This window comes from Musca autumnalis, unplaced genomic scaffold, assembly GCF_047663935.1.
Source record: "Musca autumnalis isolate F117 unplaced genomic scaffold, ASM4766393v1 scaffold_3, whole genome shotgun sequence".
NCBI lineage: Eukaryota > Metazoa > Arthropoda > Insecta > Diptera > Muscidae > Musca > Musca autumnalis.
In genome coordinates, this window is record NW_027411866.1 from 28460024 (window position 1) to 28482092 (window position 22069).

Genomic DNA, 22069 nt, shown 5'->3' on the forward strand with positions numbered 1-22069 from the left:
TGGGATTCTGTAACTCATTTTTGCTGTTATCGATAATTGTCGGTAAAATTACAATGCTTATAATTTCGATAATTAAAAAAATTTTGCGGTAAGTTAACGATGAATAAAAAGTAGTCGCTAGCCTCTACTGAAACAAACAGTGATGCCATCTTTTCTTTATGTCTTAGTCATAATTTTGCGATTTAATTTTACCGATTTTTGTCGGTAACAGCAAAAATGAATCCCAATTACAGAATCCCACTACAGATAATCTGAAGTAATTAGTCAAAAAAGAAATTCCCCAAAAATCCCCAAAGATTTTTCAGATTTCCTCAACATTTTCCCAATTCCCCAAGTCGAAATTTTTTTTCCCCATTTCAAATAAAAATTCCCCAATTTGGGGAAAAATCCCCAATACTGACAACGCTGAACGTATGCGAGAATAACAATCAGTCGTCGTTGAGCAGCCGACAAGTAAACATGTGCATGGATATACGCATAATTTTAGTGGGAACACTGAACAAAATCGCACACACCCGCCACATGTTTTCTGGTCACAGGTCTAGCAACCACTGAATGCTGATACAAGCTTTCTTGTGATTCTTTCACTACTTTACTCTCTTTTTTATTTTGAGCATCAATGGTTTACACTGTAAACTTTACAGTGCCGCTTGTGTAGATTTGCACGTCGCACAGTGTTGCCGCTTCCATACAAAAGTGGACAAAAATAGAAGGAGTTGACCTAGGATGATGAATTTTTGCACAAGTACTTATAAGGGCATAGGAATGAAAAAGTTCAAGTTTGGTCCATATCGGTTCAGATTTGGATATAGCCCCCATATATCTTTCCCCGATTTTGCTATTACTCGGTCAATTTTAATCGAATAGCCTTCAAATTTTATATGTAATATATTCTTATGCCCCCGAGTAGTTTCACCGACTTTCGTAAAAATCGGTTCAGATTTGGATATAGCTATCATATATATCTTTCCTCGATTTTGCTATAAATCCCTCAATTTTTGATGAAGGCTATTCAAATTTAACATGGTATGTTTCCTCAGGCCACTGTTCAGTTTTACCGATTTTGATTTGATTTCGCAAAAATCGGTACAGATTAGGATAGGATATATATATCTTTCACCGATTTTGCTATAAATCGATCAATTTTTGAAACATAGCCTTCAAATTTAACATGGGATGATTTCTTAAGGCCTTTTTGAGTTCCACCGATTTTGACAAAAATCCGTTTAGATTTGGATATAGCTCTTATATATATTGTCACTAAACACGCAACGATATTGGTTAAATAAGAAAGTATGGCGTAATTATCCGTACTTGATTGACATCGGGCGAAATTATATATCGAAGCCATGTTCAAACCTGAACCGATATGACCAAAGTTGATTTTTTTCATTCCTGTGCCCTCATAAGTACTTGTGCAAACATTCATCAACCTAGGTCAAAGGTAAAACTGAACAGAGGCCTGCGGAACATCCCATGTTAAATTTGAAGGCTATTCATCAAAAATTGAGCGAATTATAGCAAAATCTTGGGAAGATATATATGGGGGCTATATTGAAATCGAATCGAAAATCGGTGAATCTATTCAGGGGCCTAAGAAAATATCGCACATAAAATTTGAAGGCTATTCGATTAAAATTGACCGAGTTACAGCAAAATCGGTGATAGATATATATGGGGGCTATATCCAAATCTAAACCGATTTTTGTGAAAATCTGTGTAGCTATTGGAGCCTAAGAAAATAATACGTACTAAATTTTAAGGCTATCCGATCAAAATTGAACAAGTTGTAGCTAAATCGGGAAAAGATATATATGGGGGTTAAATAAAATCTGAACAGATATATCTCAGAAGGTTGCAGGGATGGGCAGAAAGTTTTTGCACATTTTTATTTGGAAGAGATGTCCAATTTACGGAAAACAAGAGCCGAGGTGGCAATAGGTGGCAATCAAAAGATCTCTACTAAATAATAAGAATTTGAATTTTTTTTATCAAATTTAAATTTTGATTTCTTGATAGCGGTACATTGCCCACGTGCAGTTGATGTCAACTTTTTATACTAAAATTTTATATTTATAGCCCACCCATCAAATCCCCATCCAAAACTTTTAATTTGATCAACAAACTTTTCAGAAAATGTTATTTTAAAAATTGTCTAATTTTCATATGATTACCGCTTTAGATTACCTGGGAAATATTTTTCATATTTCAAGGGCTATAACTTCATTATGGATGCACATATCGACAAAATTCTTTCAGATTCGTTGTATGGGATGTGTTTACTGTAAGACAAAATCATGAACATATGTAAAAGTTAACATCACAATTCTTGATTTTTGTCCACGAGGCAACACTGTGCGTCGTCTGCATACATGTGGATTTTACAATAGGTTAACTGAATAGGAAGATCATTTGCATACATGGAGAACAAAAGTGGTCCTATTATGAATCCTTGCGGCACTCCTTTAAGTACTAGCAACGGTTTTGATATCTTTACTCCCGTGTATACCGATTGGGAACGATTACTAAGGTATGACGATATAAGATTTGATGCAGTTAAGGAAAAGTTGAACAAATGCCGAAGTTTCAAACACAAATTGTGGTGGTCAAGAGTGTCGAAGGCTTTAGAATGATCTAGCAACACGAGAAAACTAACCTTATTGTCATCAATTTCAGCTCTAATTGCCTCCGAGACTTCAACTAAGGCTGTAATACAGCTGTGATCGGGACGAAAGCCAGATTGCATATCCGATAAAAGTGATTCTCGTTGTAGGTAATCTGAAATTTGTTGATGCAAAACTTTCTCGAAAACTTTGGAGAGATAGGTCGAAATTCCATGTTCGATTTGGGCACGGGGACAATTTTTGCATGCTTCCAAAGAGCGGGATAATTGCTAGTGCTTAGAATTTTGTTGTACAAGTAAGAAATGTATGGTAGAAGTCGCGGAAGAATAATTCTAACAAATTTTGGATCGACTCCATCGGGACCTACAGCATTTGATTTGACTTGCTTGAAACAATATTGAACTTCATCACAAGTAACGCATCGAAATTGGAAACTGTTTTCGCCAAATGGAGAATCATCAGTTACATTGGATCCATAAAATAGTGGATTTGCTTGTACACTTGGTACGTCAATAAACGATTTGTTAAGTTCATCTCGGTCATCATGGCACATATCAAAAGCTTTGTTTTTACCAATACCAATATCACTAATTACTTCCCACTTACTTTTGGAATCTATCGCAGAACCAAAACGATCGAAATAAAACTGCTTTTTTGAAGATTTAATGGAACTATTTGCCCTTTTCCTTGCAGAGCGAAATTCTTCATAAAGTTCGGGAGTTTTAGAGCGTTTCCATCTGGAATATGCTTTATCCCTGTCCTCTATTGTCGATTTAATATATGAATTAAACCAGGGCTTTATGCTCGGATTAATTCGTTTGGTTTTAAGCGGAATCGTAGCATTATATAAAAAGAGAATATTTTCTTGAACAAAATGAAGTTGCTCATCTACAGAAATAAGACCAAATATTTCATTCCAATTGATCTCATTGAACATATTGTTTAAGTGATCGAAGTCTAGATTTCTGTAGTCTCTATAGGAGAATGTTTGTTCTACGGATACACAGTGAAATGCTATAATCGGTTTTTCGATCATTCGGTTTTTGTGAAAAAACTGAAACTCGATTTTCGGTTAGTCGATTATTTGAGAGTATTGAAAAAGTCGACTTTCGATTAATCGTTAACCGCCGAAAACCGATTATAATCGAATATAGTCGACCATTTTCGTTGATGCGATCCGTGGTGGTTATATGTATAAAAAAAGTTCCGTTGAGTACGCGGTTTTAGCTCACCCACTAGTCAACTACGACTAATAGTCGACTTCGTTTAATAGTAGACTACGAATAATAATATAATACGACTGATGGTTGACTACGAATAATAGTTGACTCCGTCTTCCGAAAGTCGACTTAGTATTATCGATTATCTTGTTTTCGCACATTCAATAGTCGACTACGACTTTTAGAAATTTTACGGCCAATAACCGATTAATCGATTAACCAAAATCGATTTTACGTATCCCTAGTTTGTTCTTTCTCGTGCAGACTGAAATTATACGTGAGAAAAATCAAATCATGTTTTGAAAAACAAGATGCAGAATCCTGATAATAATGATACTAGAGAGATTATTAACAAAGAAAATATCTAGGAGTGTGCTGACAAAGGACGAGAAATGTGTTGGGTATGTTGTGTTAGCAGCAAAAAGCCCAAAGGCTGTCATGTTATTGGTCAATGATGTATCAACGATGATGTTAGAGTTAAAATCTCCAGCTATTATCACATCATTATAACCCAGCGTAAGAGTTTCTAGAAGATCATGAAGTTGTCCAAGCTCAATAGAATTGTTGGGTCGATAAACAGAACCAATGAGAAGTTTTTTATTATATGATTTGCACTCAATGAATACGTATGTATTCAGTTTCATCTCCGGGCTTCCACTTCATACGCAGTTGTACAACGAGTGTATTTCATGCGTAAATTGCTACTTCTCCACCACGACGTTGCCCGCCCGACCTAAATACAGTATAGCCTTGCAGATTTATTAGTGTGTTTGGAATTGAGGATTTTAGCCAAGTTTCTCATAGGCAAACAAAGTCCATTCCAGAGTTTTCGAATATATGCCTAAATTCATCAATTTTGTTGACTAAACTTTGAGAATTTATGTGACACAATTTTAGACCTTCTTTTTGTTTTGATAGAATCCAAACTAGGCTTCGGGTTACGACCATGGAACCACCATCTGTTCTACCCATTGGGATCATTGACATGGATTAAGTAGATGAAATAGGCACCAGCAAAATCTGAAGTAAATAGTTTAAAAATCGATGTAGAAGTTATCAATATCAATTTTATTATAGCAGTATGTGAGAGTACACAAAATGAACATGGAGAAAAATAAGTTAACATAAAAGGACATTTGGAATAAATTAGAATAATTAATAAAATATTTAATATAAGTTTAATATAATCAAAAATGTTATCGAAAATGTGAAAATGCTTCTGTAGTGCGATTCTGTAACTTTTTTTAATAACGAACCGACATCGGTAGTGCTATTCTGTAACTTTATGTTAACGATTGTAGAAATCGTTAACTCATACCGACGAAAATCGATAGGAAGGAAATGTCAAATATTATATTTTAATATTTATTAAAATATATTTTGAAGCTGAAAACATTATTTCGTCGCGAGTACAAAACATAAAGCGTTTAAGAAGGAAACAATTCAGATTTTTGAAGGAATTTGGCTCAAATGTGTGTCTTTCGGATGAATACGGATGCCAGTAAAGAAGGATTTCTTAAGATGTTTTTATTGTGTGTGTGATTTAAAAGTAATAAAAGTGATAAAACCATCATTAATCTTTTTTAAAAGCGCAGTTGTATTTTTTTAATTAAAAGTTGGGATCATATTTTGGGTTGTGGCGCTCTGTATGGAAATTCAGCTTTGATATTTGACATGACTTAAGCCCCTTCAGTGATCGTGGATCCACGTTACCGTCATTTGAGTTTATATTTTCACATATTCAATTCACGCCCACATTAAATGAAATTTCTCATAGCGGAGAGTATGAAAAGTTCGAAAATCCAAGCTTATACGCCATTTTTAGCATTTTGATTGTTAGTGATGCTGAGTTAAAATCTATAAGATTATCACAGAACAAAGTAGGTTATAGTAATGCTATTCACGTGTTGGCCTCAATGCTGAATTAAAGCCAACGAAAGCCTCTTAGAAAGATAGTGTTAAGGACATTGGTATAGGTCTTACATAGCAGTACCACACTTGAGTTCTTTTGAAGCATTAGCTAACGTTTTTCCTCTTTAGTAAGTAAAACAAAGGTTAGCGTAGTCTTCATATGTAGGATAGCATGGGGCAGCTTCGCCACTGTTGAGCTTTCGCCAGCGCCGATTTAATTGATGCTACATGAAGGTGGTCTAAAGGAAATTTATGAGTTAATCGAAGATCAAAGAGAACTTTGATGATCTTTATGCAGTTTCAATAAAATCGGCGCTAGCGAAAGCACAACAGTGGCGAAGCTGACCCATGTTATCATACATAGTTAACCCTTATGTAAACGCTTTAAGAAGATTTTTCTCAATAAGGCAGAATTTACCTTGTGTACACTTCTCATTAACATAACATATGCTCACATAAAAACGCCGTTTTAAAAGAAATCAACAAAATATTGCAATAATGTACTGTCGTTAAGACTTAACAACAACTTTTTTTTGGTTGTTAACCCTTTCGGTGCTTCTTTTTTGTTTTTGATCTGAAAAATATATTTTTCCAATTTTATATATACTTAAGCCCACTATATGAATAATCAAAACTAATTTTTTAACATTTTGTTTGGAAAATTTTCATTTCATTAAATTTCATCTTATAGAAGACCAGGAGGCCTTATAGAAGAGGAAGAGGTCTTCTTATAGAAGAGCAGGACGTCTTCTCATAAAAGAGCAGAAGGTCCTCTCATAGAAGGGCAGGATGTCTTCTCCTGGAAGAGCAAAAGGTCGTCTCATAGAAGGACAGGATGTTTTCACATAGAAGAGCAGGACGTTTGCATATACACTGCCGCTCACTTGAATAGAACCCCCCTGCAAAATTTTATTCAACCTCCATTTTTTTCCGAATTATACAAGATATGAAGTCTTTAACTTTTATTATATTTTGCTTCATGTGTTTGGAGTAAACTTAGTCATTCATTTGCATTCAATTCCAATTTATATAAGAATTTTACAAGAAAAACAAAATAAAGTCAAAAATTGGAGTAAAAAATTTGGTTCATTTGAATAGAACCCCCCTTTAAAACTTGCGAATACAGAAAGATTGTATTAGAATATAGATGCATATTTACTCTATATTGAAAACGAAGTACTTTCAGTAATATTCAGTAAAAGGATATCCCTCCTGATTAAGGATACACCCGTATATCCTGCTTTGATAAGGATTCTTTAAATAATTAGGTGTAATGCCTTACAAAGCTTGCTTTTTTTCTATCAACAAGTTTATTTTTGGAAGCGTACTGCCTCCTAGAGTCGTATATTTTACGCTTAAGTCATTCCCATACAGTTTAGAGAATATTTACCACTGTAGAATATGGTGGCCCCTCCAGGATATCCGCATTTCTATTCAAATCTTTAAGTTTTGATGACTCGAAGTGTACAAAAGTTTATAAAATCGTGATGAAATTGCCACTCGGGATATCCGAAAATGTTTCTCACTACTGGAAATACATGTTTTAGAACTCCTTTGTAAATTGTCGTGCGCATTTAGGGTGAAAGAAATTAACGCCCAAGTCCTTCATAATTATTAAGGACTCTCCTCATTAAGTAAACAATTGCATAACTCTATAACTATTAATTTCACTTCAATTGAATGGAAGACCATCTTCTAAATTGTTTCTGTAGCGATGAATGTGTTTTTATTGTGCTGGAACGCATTACTAATTATCAAGGACTTGGGCGTCAATTTAGTTCACCCTAAATGCGCACGACAACTTATAAAGGAGTTCTAAAACAGGAATTTCCAGTATTGAGAAACATTTTCGGATATCCCGAGTGGCAATTTCATCACGATTTTATAAACTTTTGTACACTTCGAGTCATCAAAACTTAAAGATTTGAATAGAAATTCGGATATCCTGGAGGGGCCACCATATTCTACAGTGGTAAATGTTCTCTAAACTGTATGGGAATGACTTAAGCGTAAAATATACGACTCTAGGAGACAGTACGCTTCCAAAAATAAACTTGTTGACAGAAAAAAGCAAGTTTGTATGGCATTACACCCGATTATTTAAAGAATCCTTACCAAAGCAGGATATACGGGTGTATCCTTAATCAGGAGGGATGTCCTTTTACTGAATAGTACTGAAAGTACTTCGTTTTCAATATAGAGTAAATATGCATCGATATTTTAATACAATCTTTCTGTATTCGCAAGTTTTAAAGGGGGGTTCTATTCAAATGAGCCACATTTTTTACTCCAATTTTTGACTTTATTTTGTTTTTCTTGTATAATTTTTATATAAATTGGATATGAATGGAAATGAATGACTAAGTTTACTCCAAACACATGAAGCTAAATATAATAAAAGTTAAAAACTTCATATCTTGTATAATTCGGAAAAAAATGGAGGTTGAATAAAATTTTGCAGGGGGGTTCTATTCAAGTGAGCGCCAGTGTAGAAGGGCAGGAGGTCTTCTTTTAGAAGAGCAGGAGGTCTTCTTATAGTAGAGCAATAGGTCTTCTTATAGAAGAGCAGGAGGTCCTCTCCTTGAAGAGCAGGAGGTCCTCTTCTTGAAGAGCAGGACGTCTTTTCATAGAAGAGCAGGACGTTTGCATATAGAAGGGCAGGACGCCTTCTGATAGAAGAGCAGGACGTCTTTTCATATAAGAGCAGGACGTTTGCATATAGAAGGGCAGGAAGTCTTCTTATGGAAGAGAAGGAGGACTTCTTATACAAGAGCAGGAGGTCTGCTCATAGAAGAGCAGAGCGACTTATCGTAGAAAAGAAGGACGTTTGCATAAAGAAGGGCCGGAGGTATTCTTATAGAAGAGAAGGAGGTCTTCTTATATAAGAGCAGGAGGTCTGCTCATAGAAGAGCAGGACGTCTTTTTATAGAAGAGCAGGACGTTTGCATATAGAAGGTGGGAGGTATTCTTATAGAAGAGAAGGAGGTCTTCTTATACAAGAGCAGGAGGTTTGCTCATAGAAGAGCAGGACGTCTTCTCGTAGAAGAGAAGGACGTTTGTATATAGAAGGGCAGGAGGTATTCTTATAGAAGAGAAGGAGGTCTTCTTTTAAAAGAGCAGTAGGTCTGCTCATAGAAGAGCAGGACGTCTTCTCATAGAAGAGCAGATAACCTTCTTATAAAAAACCAGATGGTCTTCTCATAGAAGAGCAGGGGCCCTTCTTATAGAAAAGCATAAGATCTTCTCATTGAAGACCAGGAGGTCTACTTATAGAAGACATGAAGGTTTTTCATAGAATATCTGGAGGTCTGCTATTAGAAGATTTGGGGGTCTTCACATAGAAGGTCTTCTTATAGAATATCTGGAGGTCTTCTTTTAGAACATTTAAAGCCTCTTATAGAAGACCTATGGTCTTCTTATAGAAAACCTAGGGTCTTCTTATAGAAAAGCTAGGGTCTTCTTATAGAAAACCTAGGGTCTTCTTATGGAAGATATGAGGCCTTCTTATAGAAAAACTGGAGGACTTATTATAGAAGACCTGAATGTCTTCATATAGCAGATCTGAAGGACTTCTTATAGAACACCTGAATGTCATCCTATAGAAGGGCTGGAGGTCAGCTTATAGAAGACGTGGGGCCATCTTATATAATATCTGGAGGAGTTATTTTAGAAAATCTGCAAGAATTGTTATACATCATCTGGAGGTTTTCCTATGGTGGATCTGGAGGTTTCCTTATAGAAGTCTTGGAAGTCTTCGTATAGAAGACCTGGAGGTCTACTTATACAAGATCTGGAGGTCTTCTTATAGAAGACCTGGATGTCTATTTATACAAGATCTGGAGGTCTTCTTATAGAAGATCTAGGGGTTTTACAATAGAAGATCTGGGAGTCAAACAAAGTGAAACTTTTCCGTTGGGAAAAATCTATGCCATATGGCATAGTATGAAATATAAAAAATCTGGCAGCTCCATTGAACTATATTTCGGATCTTTTTTTCGTTTTAATTATTAAGGCAATGATTATCTACTAAATTAAATACAAAAAGTTAACAAAAAAAATATTTTTGTTAATAAAATATATAAAATTATAAGATGGTATTTTCATGCAAATTTTAAATCGAACGAGGTGCGCTTGCTCTTTGAGACATAACAATGTATAGGGTCCACCAATCAAAAATTTTTGTCGAATTATTTTTAGATAACACTTCAGGGAAAAATACAAAATTATTAAAAAAGAGTGCCCATAAGTATTTTGCCTTAAAACGGGCTTCAAAAACTGGTTATGCCATATGGCATAGAATCACCGAAAGGGTTAACTTAACAATAATTTTCGGTAATTAACGACAAAATTTACCGACAAAAATCGTTAAAATTGGTTACAAAATAGCACTTACCGAAAATTATCGTTAACTACCGACATTCGTCGTTAATTCTGTCGTTAAGGAGTTACAGAATCGCACTACTGACATGGTAAACCTATTTTGAACATATACGAAAGTACTTATACTACCAATATTATATGACAAAAACCAAAATTCCTTTACAATTTCATTTGAAAAAAATTAAAAACATTTTTTTGCGAGCACATCTACGATTTTTTGTATAGAGGTTAAGGAAAAAAATGGTGGTTTCAAATCTGCTTGCGTTCTTAAAATTGACCGATACGCGCAAAAGTTATAGCGGTTTTTATTCTCTACAAATCAAAAAAATTAAAAACAAGTAAGAACGGCGTTCGGCCGGGCCGAACTTGTTATACCCTCCACCACAAGTTGTATTGAAGTAAAATGGAATAATTAGTTTCCTTTCGTGTATGAAGAAGACTTAATACTAAATTTCAGCAATTTCGGTAAAACAATGTGAGGCACCATTCTATGGGGGCTAATTCAAAACGTCGATCTATACCGATAAATTTCTGACGGAAAGTGTTTAGGCTCAAAGAAGACTAAATACCAAATTTCCTATATTTCGGTAAGAGAATGCTTCTAAAAGTAAAAAATACCGAAAATCAAGAAGTAAGCTTCTATGGGGATATAGGAAGACGTGGACTTATACTGATAATACTCTTCTGGAATATTTTATAACTCTTGGAAGACGAAATAACGAATTTCAGCCATTTCCGTTGGATATTGACGTCACAATCTTCAGTATTACGAAAATCTGGAGGTACCGTTCCATGGGGGCTATATCGAAACGTGGACCTATACCGACGAATTTTAGTCAGAAATGGGGCAATATGAAAGCGTGGACCTGTACAGACATATTTCTGGCGAACAGTTTTATATCACATTGAAGACTAAATACCAAATGTCAGCCATTTTGGTGGAATATTGAAGACACAACCTTCAAAATACGAAAAATCGGGAGGTACTTCTCCATGGGGGCTATAAGAAGGCGTGGACCTAGACCAACAAATTTAAAGGGGAAGTTTGAGTACCCCCAACGAAGTCTAAATACCAAATTTCAGCCATTTCGGTGGAATATTGAGGCCACAACGTTCAAAATACCGAAAATCGGGAGGTACCGTTATATGGGGGCTATATGAAGGTGTAGACCGATACCGACAAAATTCTGGGGGAAGGTTTTACACCCCTAAAGAAGACTACGTACCAAATTTCAGCCAATTTGGTAGGATAATGAAGCTAAAACCTTCAAAATACCGAAAATCGGGAGGTACCGTTATATGGAGGCTATATGAAGGTGTGGACCGATACCGACAAAATTCTGGGGGAAAGTTTTTGTACCCCTAAAGAAGACTACGTACCAAATTTCAGCCATTTTGGTAGGATAATGAAGCTAAAACCTTAAAAATATCGAAAATCGGGAGGTACCGTTCTATGGGGACTATATGAAGGTGTGGACCGATACCGACAAAATTCTGGGGGAAAGTTTTGTACCCCTAAAAAAGACTACGTACCAAATTTCAGCCATTTTGGTAGGATAATGGAGCTAAAACCTTAAAAATACCGAAAATCGGGAGGTACCGTTCTATGGGGGCTATATGAAGGTGTGGACCGATACCGACAAAATTCTGGGGGAAAGTTTTATACCCTTAAAGAAGACTACGTACCAAATTTCAGCCATTTTGGTAGGATAATGAAGCTAAAACCTTAAAAATACCGAAAATCGGGAGGTATCGTTCTATGGGGGCTATATCAAAACGTATCCCATTTTCAAAACCAACCATCCTGCAAGTAATAAAAACTTCTGTACCAAATTTTGACTCTCTATCTTTAAAAATGCGAGCTGTATCTTGATTTCAACAGACAGACGGACGGACAGACAGACGGACATGGTCAAATCGACATAGAATTTTATGCTGATCAATAATATATATACTTTATAGGGTCTCCGACCTCCTCCATATGGTGGAGGGTATAAAAAATGTGTTCAGCTAGGTGAAATTAATTAATTAAATTTTTTGGCTGAAAAGTTTTATAGCTGCAGGGAACTTAAAGAGTCAAATTGAGGGTAGTTTCATCAAAACAATGTAGACCCTCAAAAATGGACCCATGTTGACGAATTTTAGTGAAGAAATTTCGTGACCACTGAAAATTCCCGAAAATCGGGAGGTACAGTTATATGGGGGGATATACCAAAACATGGACCTATATTGACGATTATTTTTGAATAGACAAAATTGTAGATAAAATTCTCAAAATACCGATCATTACAGCTAGTTCGGTTAAAAATTGCAGCTAAAATTCTCAAAATACCGAAAATTGGGAGGTACCGTTATATGTGGGCTATACCAAAACATGGACCTATGTTGACGATGTTTGGTGGAGATGTTTCATGACCACTGAGAACCTCAAATGTCAAATTGCAGATATTTCGGTTCTCAAAATACCGAAAATCGGGAGGTACCGTTATATGGGGGCTATACCAAAACATGAACCTATGTTGACGATGCTTGGTGGAGATATTTCATGACCACTGAGAACCTCAAATGGCAAATTACAGCTAGTTCGGTAAAAAATTGTAGCTAAAATTCTCAAAATACCGAAAATCGGGAGGTACCGTTATATGGGGGCTATACCAAAACATAGACCTATGTTGACGATGTTTCGTGGAGATATTTCATGACCACTGAGAACCTTAAATGTCAAATTGCAGATAGTTTGGTTAAAAATTGTGGCTAAAATTCTCAAAATACCGAAAATCGGGAGGTACCGTTATATGGGGACTATACCAAAACATTGACCTATGCCCATATCCTTTGGGATATAAGTTTGTTGATCACTAGGAACCCTAAGTGCCAAATTATAGCTAATTCGGTCTGCAAATGTGGCGAAGAACGTCAAAATACCTTAAATCCGGAGGTACCGTTATATGGGGGCTATACCAAAAAGTGGACCGATATAGCCCATCTTCGAACTCGACCTGCCTATGGAAAAAAAAACTTGGGTGCAAAATTTCAGCACTCTATATCAATTATTGCGGACGCTAGAGTGATTACAACAGACGGACAGGCAGACGGACAGACGGACATGGCTAGATCGTCTTAGAATTTTATCCTGATCAAGAATATATATACTTTATAGGGTCGCAAATGATTAGTTCGATGTGTTACAAACAGAATGACAAACTTAATATACCCTCCATACTATGGTGGAGGGTATAAAAATCTGGGAGCAAATCTAAATAAACCCCTAAAAATCAATTAAATCTATACAATGCATAAAAAGTATGAAACCTCGAAATTTGTAGAGGTTGGCTTTATAAATTGCATATTATAGCAACAACAAAAGAAAAAATATTGTTAAAATACTATTCAAAATATATACATATTTTTGGTTCGATTAGAAAAATTAGAAAACAATATTTGGGAGTTCTCCAACTAAAGCCCCGTACAATAATTAATATAAACTGCTAAAACTTCATCAAGAAATATGTTTAACAAATACGTGATAACTTATAAAGATAGGAAATTAAGAGAAATATTGAAATTACAATCACTCAAAAAATATGTAAAGTCAGTTATTCGCGATTAGTTAAAGTCGGTTGATGCGCATCCAATTTTGGATACAGCGATTCAATCTCTTACAATATCTATGCATATTTCGATGTTTCATTCAGCGGCCATTGTGTGTCAGTTCCATTAGCGCCCATCAAAAATACGTCAATATACACCTATTTTAAATAGATTCTTCAAGAACAGCGGGGTTCGAAGGATATTGAATGACACATTTAAATTTTTAACGCAAAAAATAGATTTTTTAAGAAAATCCACGCATTAAATGTTAGCCTTTAGACTCCAATAACTAGGATACTGTAAATAGCACACTCATGAAATATACATTAAACGACATCAAATCACTAGTTCTATAATCCTATTATCAGTTTTGAAAAATATCCGAATTATTAAAAAAAAATCAAAAAACAGCGAAATTCCAGCTTCAAAATGTCAGCATAAATTGTTAGTGGATGCAGTGGATATATCCTTACATAAACAACATACATATAATCATATCTCTTAATTTTGCAAATAAATATCATAACTAAGTAGAAAAGAAAATATGTTCCTAAACTCTTTATATTTAAGTATTCACCACAGTTAAAGGAATCGAAATGTTATTGATTGAATAAATAAAATAAAAGTAAAAAATAAATAAATATCGAAAATTCACGCACTAGTATCATGTTGCCCATGGAGTATTCTGTGATTCTTTCTTTGGACATAGGTCTATAAAATGTAAGGGTAAGCCAGAAATCGGAAGGAAACATACAAAAACTTATTGGCTTCAACCCATTTTTCTACATTGACGCCAACACAGCTTCCACGAAAATTAATTTTAACGGTCAACATTATGGGATCTCTCCTTAAACACTTCATTTTAAATAAGTTCAGTGATACTATACAGACTAGAATGGGTGAAACTCGGATTCATCGATTGTCAAACATTTTTGGTTTTTAACATACATATGGCAAATAACAAAATTCCTTTGCAATTCCATTTGAAAAAAATTAAAAAATTTTTTCGCGATTTTTGGTATAGAGTTAAAGGAAAAAAATCTGGTTTCAAATCTGCTCGCGTTCACGAAATTGGCCGATGCGCGCAAAAGATATAGCATTTTTTATCCTCTTATAAAGAAAAAATATTTTAAAATTTCTTATTTTTTGTATTGTGAAAATGTAAGCATATATCAGTAACAGCTTTTGATATCCATCAGTAGATGCACCAAATTTTCCAAAATGTGTTTTTATTTTCGCGGAAAATAAAAAATTCTGGCAATAAATTCAAATTATACTAACTCAGAGTCCGTATAAACCTCTAAAAACTAAATTAAAAATACGTACAGGAACTAGACAACGCGTAAAAAATGTGAAACCAAAATTATATACATTGGCTTTATAAATTGCATATTATAACAACAACAAAAGAGAAACAACTCATTGTTGGAAAATATTGTTACAAATATATTTTTTGGTTTGTTTCGAAAAATTAGAAAAAAATATTTGAGAGTTATCCAACTATTTCGCTAAAATCTAATACATAAATTAAAGTATTATGCTAAAACTTTTTCAAAATATATGTGATTACTTATAAGGATAGGAAATTAAGAGTAATATTGAAATTACAATAATTTAAAAGATATGAAAATTAAAAAGCCTGTAACTCGCGAATTAGTTAAAGTCGGTTGATGCGCATCCGATTTTGGATAAAGCAAATCAATCTCTTTCAATATTTATGCATATTTCGATGTTTCACTCAGCGGTGCCACCAGTTGCATCATGCACTGCAAAACACCTTAAAGTTGGTAAAAGTCGCGCAATGTGCATACGATTTTGATGCGCATCCGGTTTCATCAGCGCCCATCAAAAATACGTCAATATACACCTATTTCAAATAGATTCTTCAAAAACCGCGGATGTGCCTCCACATTAAATTTTTGCGAAATACCCATATTACTCGCGTTTTTTTTTATGACACGTGATTTCGCAAATATTATAATCGCGAGTAAAGGATTCCATTTATGTAAAAAATTTTAAAGAAAATCGAGGTTTTGTACGCAAAAATATATTTTTGCTGATTTTCCGATTTTCAAGGTATCTATATCCGCGGTTTTAGTAGACGAATTCGATCGCAGAAGGCTTCATTAGAACTGTCGCGTAAAAAAACTAAATTCACGCGGGTTTCAAAGGAAATTGAATGTCAGTTGCAAATTTTACACGCAAAAAATATGTTTTGTAAGAAAATTCACGCATGAAATTTTATATTCTTGATCAGGATAAAATTCTAAGACGATCTAGTCATGTCCGTCTGTCCGTCTGTTGTAATCACTCTAGCGTCCGCAACAATTGAGATAGAGTGCTGAAATTTTGCACCCGAGGGTCTTTTTTCCATAGGCAGGTCAAGTTCGATGATGGGCTATATCGGTCCACTTTTTGGTATAGCCCCCATATAACGGTACCTCCGGATTTAAGGTATTTTGACGTTCTTCGCCACATTTGCAGACCGAATTAGCTATAATTTGGCACTTAGGGTTCCTAGTGATCAACAAACTTATATTCCAAAGGATATGGGCATAGATCAATGTTTTGGTATAGTCCCCATATAACGGTACCTCCCGATTTTCGGTATTTTGAGAATTTTAGCTACAATTTTAAACCGAACTAGCTGTAATTCGCCATTTGAGGTTCTCAGCGGTCATGAAATATCTCCACAAAGCATCGTCAACATAGGTCCATGTTTTGGTTAGCCCCCATATAACGGTACCTCCCGATTTTCGGTATTTTGAGAATTTTAGCCACAATTTGCAACCGAAATATCTGCAATTTGACATTTGAGGTTCTCAGTGGTCATGAAACATCTCCACCAAATATCGTCAACATAGGTCCATGTTTTGGTATAGCCCCACATATAACGGTACCTCCCGATTTTCGGTATTTTGAGAATTTTAGCTATAGTTTTTAACCGAAATAGCTGTAATTTGACATTTGAAGTTCTCAGTGGTCATAAAACATCTCCAACGAAACATCGTCAACATAGGTCCATGTTTTGGTATAGCCCCCATATAACGGTATCTCCCGATTTTCGGTATTTTGAGAATTTTAGCTGCAATTTTTAACCGAACTAGCTGTAATGATCGGTATTTTGAGAATTTTAGCTACAATTTTGTCTATTCAAAAATAATCGTCAGTATAGGTCCATGTTTTGGTATATCCCCCCATATAACTGTACCTCCCGATTTTCGGGAATTTTCAGTAGTCACGAAATTTCTTCACTAAAATTCGTCAACATTGGTCCATTTTTGAGGGTCTACATTGTTTTGATAAACTACCCTCAATTTGACTCTTGAAGTTCCATGCAGCTATAAAACTTTTCCGCCAAAAAATGTAAAGATAGGTTTACACTTTGATATAGCCCCGTAGTTGGTACCTTTCACCTAGCTGAACACAATTTTTTTAGATTAGATCAGATAACACTGTGCAACAAAATGGAGGTGAAAGTCTGGGGCACGGAAAATTCCTCTTGGGGAAGAAAGGCCTTGGTGAGTATATTATGAACCCCGAAGGACAGATCCGCCGTGAGTGGAACTTCCGCGTTATGGCGTGATTAAATTCTTGTTAGAGACCCTGTGGGCCATCAGGAATTAGCGTTATATCTTTGTTCACTGTTGTTTAAGTGCTCTACAAAAACAACAAACAATGATATAATGCTAATACACGATGGCTAAATGGGTCTCTTGCAAAAATTTCATCACGCCATAACGCGGAAGTTCGACTCACACACCAAGGGCTTTCATCTCCAAAAGGAATTATCTCTGCCCCAACATTTGTGTTCACAGTGCAATTAAGCCATAGTGGGAGGCAGTAGGAATCTAACCTTTGTCGAAAAGTTGTTCCACCTAAAATTGTGAAAGGACCCTAATTATTCCATTTTAATTAAGACTATTTTATGGTGGAGGGTATAAAAAGTTCGGCCCGGCCGAACTCAACGATTTTTTACTTGTTCTACATTGATGCCAACACAGCTTCCACGAAAATTAATTTTAATGGTCGGTATTATGGTATCCCTCCTAAAACACTTCATTTAAAAGAATTGTAGTCATACTTTATAGAATATGTTAACAGTTCGCGAATTCTGAAAGGGTGAAACTCGGATTCATCGATTGCAAAACATTTTTGTTATTTACCATATACGCTTTTCGCTAAAAAATTTAAAATAGTTGGAAATAAATAAATTTCTAAAATATAAAAAATTTCTATAATATATAAATTTCTTCAAAATATATTTTTGCAAATTTTAGTGATATCTAAAAAAATATGTCAGATCCTTCCTTGGATATATGTATATAAACATTTTAAGACAAACGCGAAACAAATCGGTTGTAAATTGGTCCAGTTTTTGATTAACGTACGAACGTCATTTGAGTTTTATATAATATATTAGTTTAAAGAGATTGTGGTCAAAATTACTAAATTATTTATGTTGTTTTTAGATGGACAACAATTTTGCGGAGAATGGATGGATCCGTCGACTTTTATAGAAACTGGTATGAATACAAAACCGGTTTCGGTAATCCACCTCACGGAGAGTTTTTCATAGGCCTTAAAAAACTTCATCTATTAACCACTGCTGTACCAGATGTAGAATTAAAAATAATATTAAAAACCTGGGACTATGAGGAGCGTTACGCTTTCTATGATGGATTTCAAATAGGTAATGAAATGCAAAAATATCGAATCAAATATTTGGGTACCTATAATGGGAATGCTGGAGATAAAATGCGGTATCACTTTGGACGAAGTTTTAGCACCTTCGATGAGGATAATGACAACGCTGAAAGAAGTTGTGCCAATAAATGGAAAGGCGCATGGTGGTTTGGTGATTGTTTTTACAGGTATAGTTCTTACCATTGAAAATTTTATTTTTATAATTTTTAATAAACTTCTCTTTCAGCCACTTATTTGGACCATATCGACAAAAAGAGAAGGCAAATACATATGGTATTGTCTGGAATAACCCTGAATGGAAAGGCGAGTACTATTCGTTTAAATATGCCGTAATGTTGTTACGTCCAAAAGTAGCAAAATAATAAAATAAAATATTACGAATATTTAATAATTAGATTTTGCCATCAATAATATTAATAACGAATAAATAATAAAAATGTTTCCTTTTTCCTTATGCATGAATACAAACAATAATGTGCTTTATTCAAATAATGATGTGAGACGCTACCTGTACGTTGTATGTATATGTTGAAACCAAATCCGTTTAACAGAATCTGGAGTCAGACCATCTGACCGTTTAGTGTGCATGATAACTTTTAAACGGAGTAATCGATATGGTCCAAAAATGTTACAAAATTAATTTTTTATACTTTGATACGACCAAAAATGTGCCTCATCGAAATAATGGTTTTAGACCCCAAGTATGTTTGTACGATATCCGTTTCAGACAATTTTGAGTAGATCTAGCAATGTCCGTCCGTCTGTCTGTCCGTCCGTCTGTCTGCCTGTCTGTCTGACTGGTGCGCACGATAACTCTAGAACGGATCAATCGATTCGGTTGAAATTTTGGGTATCGAAATATTTTGTCCAGATTTGATTTAAGTTCGAAGATGGGTCATATCCGTCCACTCCTTCAGGTACCTCCCCCACAAAAGTTCAAAAATGTTCGGAAAAATTGTCCGCTCGATAACTCTTGAAACGAGTAACCGAATTAGTCCATACTTTGCACATCGTGACATTTTTGCCAGACATAGATGAGGTTCGAATATGGACCCTATTGGTCCACTCTTTCAGGTACCTCCCACACAAAATTTTGCTTAAGTGCAGTTTAAGGCCTGCTCTCGAATCGCTTTGATTGTTGTTTCAGCCACTTGTATTCACTACCCCCGTTATGACTATATAATTTTTTTTTTCAGGAGCAGTCCATACTTTCTCAGAAATCAGCACGTAAACTGCAAACAACCCATATAATAACATGTGTCGTAGTTGGAGCGCACGATAACTTTCGGACGGATCAACATATTTGGTTCAAATTTTGGGTCTTTCAATATTTTGTCCAAACTTAATTTAAGTTTGTACATAGACCATATCGGTCCACTCCTTCCGGTACCTCCTCCACAAAGGTTCAACATTTTTCGCCAAGATTGAGGGCATGATAACTCTAGGAGGGAGTAACCGAATTGAGCCAAACTTTGCTATTGGTAATATTACTTTCAGGCATAGATCGGGTTCTAATATCGGTCCACTCATTTGGGTACCTCCACACACAAAATTCGGAAAAAGTATAGTTTAACAACTCCTCTCGGATCTTATTAATTTGTGAAACAGCAGGTTACACTTGCGGCCTCTGTTACGACGTTGTAATTTTTTTTCGTGGGCAAGTCCATACTTCCTGAGAAAATCCTACCGGCACCACCTAAACTGGCTAATGTGTAAAATAACACTTTAAGAGAGAAATCGATTTAGCTCAAACTTTGTAAATTGAAAAGTAAAATTGAAATATATTTAAATTCAGAAAATTAAGTACAACATTTTTAATTATATAGTCTGTAAGGAAAATATCCATAGACTAATAAAGAAAAAAAATATTTCCTACAGATTTGTATTAGATCCGAATATGTACTACATCGGATCACATCGGAAAAAATGCACTCGTCTTGGATCATTCTAAATTTTGTTGCAACATGTAGTTTTTTGGGGCCCTTTCCATCCTAGAAAATTTTCCCAACAGCTACAAAACCTACAGAAGTATTATGTTAACTTTTTTCTTCGGGTACGTGGCTGAGGGTATATCTCTGTCGGCCATATTTTCGAAAAGTATATAGAGTTTAAAAAAGATGGGTTCCATTGGGTCCGAAAATTTTAATTTTCTATTTTAGTCTAGCGAGTTATCTTTCGAAGCCAGCCTATAACTGGTGCCATTTTTATACCCTCCACCATAGTATGGAGGGTATACTAAGTTTGTCATTCCGTTTGTAACACATCGAACTAATCATTTGCGAAACTATAAAGTATATATATTCTTGATCAGGATAAAATTCTAAGACGATCTAGCCATGTCCGTATGTCCGTCTGTTGTAATCACTCTAGCGTCCGCAATAATTGAGATAGAGTGCTGAAATTTTGCACCCAAGGGTCTTTTTTCTATAGGCAGGTCAAGTTCGAAGATGGGCTATATCGGTCTACTCTTTGGTATAGCTCCCATATAACGGATTTGAGGTATTTTGACGTTCTTCGCCAGCTATAATTTAGCACCTAGTGATCAACAAACTTATATCCCAAAGGATATGGGCATAGGTCTATGTTTTGGTATAGTCCCCATATAACGGTACCTCCCGATTTTCGGTATTTTGAGAATTTTAGCCACAATTTTTAACCGAATTATTTGCAATTTGACATTTGAGGTTCTCAGTGGTCATGAAACATCTCCACGAAACATCGTCAACATAGGTCCATGTTTTGGTATAGCCCCCATATATCGGTACCTCCCGATTTTCGGTATTTTGAGACTTTTAGCTACAATTTTTAACCGAACTAGCTGTAATTTGCCATTTGAGGTTCTGAGTGGTCATGAAATTACTCCACCAAACATCGTCAACGTAGGTCCATGTTTTGGTATGGCCCCCATATAACGACACCTCCCGATTTTCGGTATTTTGAAAATCTTAGCTACAATTTTGTCTATTCAAAAATAATCGTCAATATAGGTCCATGGTTTGGTATATCCCCCCATATAACTGTACCTCCCGATTTTAGGTATTTTGAGAATTTTAGCTACAATTTTAACCGAACTAGCTGTAATTTGCCATTTGAGGTTCTCAGTGGTCGTGAAATATCTCCACCAAACATCGTCAACATAGGTCCTTGTTTTGGTATGGCCCTTTTATAACCGTACCTCCCGATTTTCGGTATTTTGAGAATTTTAGCTACAATTTTTAACCGAGCTATCTTCAATTTGACATTTGAGGTTCTCAGTGGTCATGAAACATCTCCACGAAACATCGTCAACATAGGTCCATGTTTTGGTATAGCCCCCATATATCTGTTCCTCCCGATTTTCGGTATTTTGAGAATTTTACCTACAATTTTTAACCGAACTAGCTGTAATTTGCCATTTGAGGTTCTCAGTGGTCAAGAAACATCTCCACCAAACATCGTCAACGTAGGTCCATGTTTTGGTATAGCCCCCATATAACGATACCTCCCGATTTTCGGTATTTTGAGAATCTTAGCTGCAATTTTTAACCGAACTAGCTGTAATGATCGGTATTTTGAGAATTTTAGCTACAATTTTGTCTATTCAAAAATAATCGTCAATATAGGTCCATGTTTTGGTATACCCTCCCATATAACTGT

The 22069-nt window shown here is 35.3% G+C and overlaps 2 protein-coding genes across 3 annotated transcripts in view; one reads left to right on the forward strand and one right to left on the reverse strand.

Annotated features, from left to right (window-relative positions):
• LOC141399906 (ryncolin-4-like) overlaps positions 1-18901 on the forward strand; it is a 43270-nt gene extending 24369 nt beyond the window's left edge. For both annotated transcript variants that reach the window (XM_073979269.1, XM_073979270.1), the window contains 2 exons: positions 18199-18600; positions 18660-18901. In XM_073979269.1, the coding sequence (XP_073835370.1) occupies positions 18199-18600; positions 18660-18795 (538 nt within the window). In that variant the 3' untranslated portion in view covers positions 18796-18901. The remainder of the gene's footprint in view (positions 1-18198; positions 18601-18659) is intronic.
• LOC141396772 (ryncolin-4-like) overlaps positions 1-22069 on the reverse strand; it is a 315108-nt gene that overhangs the window by 163838 nt on the left and 129201 nt on the right. The window lies entirely within an intron of this gene.